The sequence below is a fragment of the Hordeum vulgare genome, chromosome 6H, assembly GCF_904849725.1.
Source record: "Hordeum vulgare subsp. vulgare chromosome 6H, MorexV3_pseudomolecules_assembly, whole genome shotgun sequence".
Classification (NCBI taxonomy): domain Eukaryota; kingdom Viridiplantae; phylum Streptophyta; class Magnoliopsida; order Poales; family Poaceae; genus Hordeum; species Hordeum vulgare.
The window spans coordinates 46,964,953-46,971,993 of record NC_058523.1 but is presented as its reverse complement, the minus strand read 5'-3'; the positions used below and the strand labels follow the sequence as shown (position 1 = coordinate 46,971,993).

The 7,041-nt window shown below is 48.8% G+C and overlaps 2 protein-coding genes across 2 annotated transcripts; one reads left to right on the top strand and one right to left on the bottom strand.

Annotated features, from left to right (window-relative positions):
• Positions 1–878: 878 nt before the first annotated feature.
• On the top strand, positions 879–2,304 carry LOC123404668 (GDSL esterase/lipase At3g14820-like). The gene is made up of 2 exons (XM_045098608.1): positions 879–1,282; positions 1,388–2,304. The coding sequence occupies exons 1-2, from the start codon at positions 910–912 to the stop codon at positions 2,161–2,163; spliced, it is 1,149 nt and encodes a 382-aa protein (XP_044954543.1). The 5' UTR covers positions 879–909; the 3' UTR covers positions 2,164–2,304.
• A 1,319-nt stretch (positions 2,305–3,623) lies between these two features.
• On the bottom strand, positions 3,624–6,774 carry LOC123403803. The gene is made up of 2 exons (XM_045097719.1): positions 5,305–6,774; positions 3,624–3,938 (listed from the first exon to the last, which is right to left on the bottom strand). The coding sequence occupies exon 1, from the start codon at positions 6,638–6,640 to the stop codon at positions 5,309–5,311; it is 1,332 nt and encodes a 443-aa protein (XP_044953654.1). The 5' UTR covers positions 6,641–6,774; the 3' UTR covers positions 3,624–3,938; positions 5,305–5,308.
• Positions 6,775–7,041: the final 267 nt, after the last annotated feature.

Here is a 7,041-nt window from a genome sequence, read left to right as displayed (position 1 = left end):
ATCACATCTGCCTCACGCCTTCGTTCCTTGACTGCTGCTGCCGCCGGCGACTCCGTCCCGTTTACCGCGTACACGGTCGACGGGAGAGCAGGCCTCCGAAACCTCGCCTCTCCGGTTCCTGTACGGGAGAGGGGCGATTAGGTTTTTGGGGAGCGATCACGCGACTGCTTGCCTCCGTCCGTCTGCTTCGTCTACGTCCGCGTCGCCCTCGTCATCGCCATGTCTTCACCAAGCGAAGCTGATCGTCTCCGCGAGGAAGCCGAGAAGAAGACGGCAGAGGATACTGCCGCCGCCGCCACTGCTGCTGCTACGGCCAACTGGCCGATTGGAGGGTATGACTCGTTTATCCTCATGTTCGTATTTATCCTAGCAGTACTACTTGTTTGCATAGATGTATCCACTATATGCGTAGTATGTGCTAGGTTAGCTCAAGATCAGTATGTCATTAGTCTGGTCAATGCCATGCTAGTTATTATTTTGTGGATTAATGTACTCGGAAAATTGCCTATTTACTCAACACATACCCAAAAAAGAACTCATTTGAAATGCATTGTTTACTGAGTAGAAGAAGAAGAAGATTTTACGACGGAGCTTGTACGACATCAGTACGACGAGCGATCTACTGTTGTTATACACTCGGCCAAATTTAGCCACCATCCAGAGACGAAGAAGGAAAAAAAAAAGGCCCAGAGAGATAGGGGAGCATGTATCGCATCCTTGCACAAATGTAACCCTGCCAAGGACATGCATGCGAGCACACCGGGTCTTCTTCATGATCTCGCATGCAACTGCCGTTTTCCTTTAGACGAAGTCACTTGGTGAAACGAGCAACCGCACGGCCTATTTATGCACACCGCGTCACACTCTCCATCGAGTGGTGTACGTCCACAAACTCTCTCTGTCACTCACATGGCGCTCGCCACCGTGTCTGGCGTGATCTCCGCCCTGCTGGTAATTCTCGCCGGAGTCGCGGCCACGGCGCAGCCTCCTCCTGCCGTGGGAGGGCCACCCCCGGTGCCATCGCCGGTCCCCGCTACACCTCCTCCGGCAGGGGGAGCCACCCCTCCGCCGGCGGTGGGGCCGCCCAAGCCGCCTCCGTTGCCGGCCGGGCCGCCTAAGTTCCCGGCGCTCCTCGCGTTCGGCGACTCCGTGGCCGACACGGGCAACAACAACCACATCCGGACCTTCATCAGGGCCAACTTCCCGCCCTACGGCAAGAACTTCCCCGGCCACAAGCCCACCGGCCGGTTCTGCGACGGCAAGGTCAGCGTCGACTTGCTAGGTATGTACGCACTACTTCCGCCATGAAAAAATGTATTAATTGACAGCCATGGACACCGATCAACAATGGTTTTTGTTTTGGGAATGCATGCGTGCGTGCGTGCAGCATCGGCGCTGGGCGTGAAGGAGCTAGTGCCGCCGTACCTGAAGAGGGACCTCTCCATCGAGGAGCTCAAGACGGGCGTTACCTTCGCCTCCGCCGGCAACGGGTACGACAACGCGACCTGCCGGACCATGTCGGCGCTGACGATGGAGCGGCAGCTGCAGCTGTTCGAGGAGTACAAGCAGAAGGTTGGCGGCACCATACCCGACAAGGCGCTCTACATCGTCGTCACGGGCAGCAACGACATCGTGGAGCACTTCACCTTCGCGGACGGCATCACGGAGCCCCGGTACGCGGAGATCATGGTGGAGCGCGCCATCGCCTTCGTGCAGTCGCTGGCGGACCTGGGCGCGAAGCGGATCGCGCTGGTGGGGGCGCCGCCGGTGGGGTGCCTGCCGTCGCAGCGCATGATCGCCGGCGGGCTCAAGAAGCAGTGCGCCACCGACCGCAACCAGCTCGCCCTGCTCTTCAACCACAGGGTGGGGCAGGAGATGGCGAAGCTGGGCGCCAGGCTCCCGGGGGTCACGCTCGTCAACATCGACCTCTACACCATCTTCGCCGACGTAGTCCACCGGCCCGAGGCGTACGGGCTCAAGAACACCCACGACGCATGCTGCGGATACATCGGCCTGGCCGCCGCCGTGCTCTGCAACTTCGCCAGCCCGCTCTGCAAGGAACCATCCAGCTACTTGTTCTGGGACAGCTACCACCCCACCGAGAACGGATACAAGATCCTCATCGACGCCATCGTAGCAAAATACTTCAGATTCATGCACTAGCGAGAGCTAGCAGTGCACTCTCTCTTTTGGTAGCAAGTACGTACGTAGTGTAATTCACTAGCAAGTTTTTTTTAATAAGATATAATAGTATAATACGCCATAGGAGTACTCTGCTTTTTATTTTATATTAGATATAGTACTAAATTCCACTACGTATCCTATAATATACCTAGATAGTTTGTCCTCCCACAGCTGACTCCGATCCGGATTCTCTTAACATGCAACTATACAAAACTCACTATGCTAACATGCGTGAAGAAAGATATATTTTTAATGCAACTATGCCAACTCACCATGCAACAATGCATGAAAAAGATCCACCTTCAAAATGCATTAATGCAACTATGCCAACTCACCATTCAACAATGCATGAAAAAGATCTACTCTCTTGGTCTCAAAATAAGTATCTCAACTTTATACTAGCTCTAATACGAGTGCGGACGTTTGGAGCTCGGCCTCCATGGAGGCCGAAATTTTTGAATAATTCAAAATTCAAACTTTTCAATTTCAAAAAAATCTGGAAAAAAATATGGAAGTAAAGAAGGATGTTATGCGTATGTGTGCAAAAATTTAGGATGAAATACCTTGAAATACGATCTGCACAAAAAAGACAAATTCATGACCTGAAATGATGAATAGTGTCATGTGTAAAAAAGCCTCAGATTTGTCTTTTTTGCACAGCCCTCATTTCAATGTATTTTTTTCTAAAAATTTACACACATGTGTGTTACGCCTTCACTTATCCCTGTAATTTTTTTCAGAATTTTTTGGAATGTAAAAATATGAATTTTCATGATATTTGAGTTTTAAATTTAAAGGGCTTCATGGAGCTCGGGAGCCAAAAGCAATTTCCGCTCTAATACAAAGTTATACTAAGTTTGAGACATTTATTTTGAGACGGAGGAAATACCTTTAAAAGCATCATGCATCCTACTCGTATCCAATACTGTAAATATTTTACAACCATACAATAATCTATAGCTTACATGTACTTTAGTTTCAAATCCCATTGTGTTAATTTAAATTGTTTCATACAACCAAATCTTTCATTTAAATAATTGCAACCGATTCTCACATCAACATCTCTAGTTGTAATTACTCAGTTATGGTTTCTATTTTCATTCTCAAGTTCCCACGAAAAATGGACGGGGTGACAAACATGTACCATAGCACACGAGCCAAAACGGCAAGCATAAGAATAAATAGAATGGAAACATAGATTTCTTCAGATATCCACAAGATTGTTTTTGAGAATTTGAGAAATAATGATCATGTAGGACATGGATTTTCTATAAGGTCAGAATTTATATCTGATTTTCTCAAAAATTCATATATCTCAAGCTATTCCTCATGGAAAATTACAGAGTTCCTACAACACTACAAAGGCAAAGGGGGCCTGGAGCATAAAACCTATAGATGATAAACTTGTTGAGAAGATTAAATGCAATAATAAGTAGTGATTCTCCGAATATAACATGTCTCTTATTAGTGGTACACGAGTTCACCGCAGTGGTGAAGGCCATTCTCCCAGCACATCAACAGTATATGCACATGGGTACATATTAATGCTAGATAAAAGTCACAACATGTCTTTGCTTAAATACATTTAACACAACACTATTTCCAAACATACACCCTCTGTTGAACTGCCAAAACGTCTCATATTTAAAAACAGAGGTAGTATATTACTACATCGAGCACCGTCTTCCATCTATCCTCAACGGCAGCAGATGCATGGCCCAGATAAAGACATCGAAAGCAAAATGAGTTCATCCCTGCCAGATATCAATAGTTACAGCAAAGAAGAAAACCGATGTGGGTCCAATAAAAATAGTTGTTTCCGCGATTTCAAAGTAAAGTACAGCTGAAGATGACATTTTGGGAGCAATATAAAAAATGAGATCAGCCATGCAAAACTGGAAAGTACAGTGCAGCACTACAGCTTAAGAGTAAACGGCACGTAAGCAGTTCATCCGTGCTCCAGGAGCACCAGGGACATATAATCCCAGTTCTGAAGCATATCACTAATACATTAGCAGAAACATAGCATTTCAATGGTAGATAAAAGCTTCAAGGCCCTCAAGCATTACCTAAATGATTCGTGCGTTAAACAACATTCATCTTATGAGAATCAACGGTTCCAATGAATGATATGTAAAATACTAAGCCCTATATGATGTACTGCCATTCCAACAGATAGTCCAGGTTTGTATATAAACATCAAAACTGGTAAACTACAATCAAGCTTTCACATCTGATATTTGGCGTGGATATGCTCAATTGATGGAATTCAAACTAGGAAAATAAAATCCAGCGTAAACCGACAGTTGGACAGCAAAAGGTTAGACCCAATGATCAAACAAGTCTGGGTCTGGTTACCACCAGAGGACCAGAGGTGCAGTGTATCCAGGAAAACCAAGCCAGCTGAGGAGGTAAGAAGGGTTTTAAGTAAAACTTGATTCGTTCTGCAAAACCAATGGGTTTTGGTTGTTGTACAGTGTCCCTGGCATGGGCCCTAGTCTCTATTTCCTATGGCTCAATCTGAGATTTTGCCACCTTAACCACTAATCTTCATCGCCAGCGGAATCTACACTGACAAGAGGAGTGGAAATAGATATTTTTAGTTTAGGTTGCTTTAAGATGGTATTTTCAATTAGGTCGTAAAACCTCAGGAATGTTCACTAGATTTTTTTTTTCTCCAATAGTCCTTCCTGTGGAGATAGAGACTCACAAGGAATGTAGCTTTCCAAGCAAGGCCTTCATCACTAGAATCACAGTGTACTGTATGTATATTGTAGCTTATGATTGTCTAGTTCTTTTCCCCTGTTTTCACAGGTAATATATTGTCTACAAAAATGCTTTTCAGGTGATGCAAATTTAGTGGGATAAATGCCTTTCCTGATAAGATTTTTTCTTTACTTACCCAGTCACTTGACATTTGTTGGACAGGTCAGAAACAAACCATGATCATCTTCAGTACTCTGACAAATTCTCCCAATAAAAACAGAGTCAACAAATAACGTCCTACATGCACAATTAGGGCAGAGAAACACCACACAAAAAAACAGAATAAGATTTTACTATTTCACATGAGAGAATCTAAAGAAAATACGCAAGCACTTGGTATGAGAACAAGCTTACAACTTCATATAGTCGGTCTTGACAACGATGGTGGGAAGCCAAAGTATGGGTGGACACGTTCATGGTTGAAGCATGGCTTTATCATCCTACAGATCTTCTTAAGTTCTGAAGTGGGGACCTCCAGTGAAAAATAATCTATATGCCAAGTATCCACCCATTCAGTTTCATGACAGTCCTGCTGAGATTCTGTAGTGCCTCCGAGAAATAAGAATCCCTCAGCTGCCCCCACAGTGAAATAGTCATATTGGTCAGGCAAAGATATAACATTCTCCAGCTCCCATTCCTTGGGAGATTCGCTGTTATTTTGACTGGTATAAACAAGACTAAACAATCCATTTGGACTGTGATCACCAACAAGAGACAACAACTCAAGGGACCCTTCTCTACCCACTACAGAGCCAGGCAGACTTCTGGTCTGGCCAGGCCGAGCTCGGTGGTGCATACCGTGTTCTGCAAGTGCCTGGCCAGGCAGACGTCTAAGCAGTTTATGGAAGCCACTGTGATCGCTGATAGTGGAAAACTCCATTCTCTTTGTGTCCAGAACGAGAAATTTGTCCATCCAAGGCGATGTTGAGTAGACGCTGCCACGCACATGGTCGAAACTTGACAAGCCACGGCATCCTCCCAAATCAGAACTGTTCTGCAGACCATGGGGGCGGTCTGTGCCCAAAGAGCTCCAGCTGGGAGATGCAGCTATACACCATTGCCGAGTAACGGACGAGAAGACGAACGCTACAATCTTGGTTCTGTAGTGCGCCATGCATATCACCCTGAACGACGTCTCATCCTCATGGTCACCGACGGGGGCGAGGACTGGCGCCAATTCAGCCGGGCGTCCTTCCTGGGCCGTTATGTCCTCGTCGGGCACGGGCGGCAGCAGCACGTATCGCCGCGACAAGGGATCGCACACGGCGAGGGCGGATCTGAAGGTTCTCCCCGGGACCCTGCAGTCGAGGAGGACGCGGCCGTCGCGGACGTCGCGGGGATGCCAGGGGCTGAGCCACCCTTCCTTGGGCTTGGGCACGAAGAAGTAGGTGAAATCGGCGGCGTCGAGGAGGGCGCGGGCGAGCCGCGCGGAGGGGTGCGGCGCCTGGGCTGGCTGGAAGCCGCCGCCCCTGTCGCTGATGAGGCCGAGGAGGGGCGGCGGGTGGAGCTTGCGGAAGCGGCGGAGGAAGGGGCGGTCGGTGATGACGCGGCGGAAGGTGGTGCAGGCGGCGGACGCGCAGGCGAGCGCCTCCGGGGTGGGCAGGAGGAGGAAGATCTCCTCCAGGATCTCGTCCGCGAGGAGCGAGAGGTGCGTCCGGCGGTCGGCGGTTGGTAGCACCGGCGAGTCCATGACGGGCTGAAGAATCGGGCGGCAGGTCCGACCGGAGAGGAAGGGGATAGGTGGTTAGGGTTCGACCAGATTTGGCGGGCCGGCCGGCAGCGGTGAAGAGTGGAGAGGGGGTGGTGTGCTGCTCACTTGGAGTGGAGAGGGGGAGAATTGATTATAACCCTTCCCGTTCGTGCGCCAGATCCATGACGGGCTGAAGAATCGGGCGGCAGGTCCGACCAGAGAGGAAGGGGATCGGTGGTTAGGGTTCGACCAGATTTGGCGGGCCGGCCGGCAGCGGTGAAGAGTGGAGAGGGGGTGGTGTGCTGCTCACTTGGAGTGGAGAGGGGGAGAATTGATTATAACCCTCCCCTGTTCGTGCGCCAGAGCAACGTAAACCCCCTAGTTCGTTTGCATCCCTTTCG

Excerpts from the sequence above, each read along its gene's own strand:
- LOC123404668 (XM_045098608.1), top strand. The coding sequence starts at position 910 with ATGGCGCTCGCCACCGTGTCTGGCGTGATCTCCGCCCTGCTGGTAATT. Across the intron at positions 1,283-1,387 it reads GGTCAGCGTCGACTTGCTAG|CATCGGCGCTGGGCGTGAAG; the intron begins GTATGTACGCAC and ends GCGTGCGTGCAG.
- LOC123403803 (XM_045097719.1), bottom strand. The coding sequence starts at position 6,640 with ATGGACTCGCCGGTGCTACCAACCGCCGACCGCCGGACGCACCTCTCG.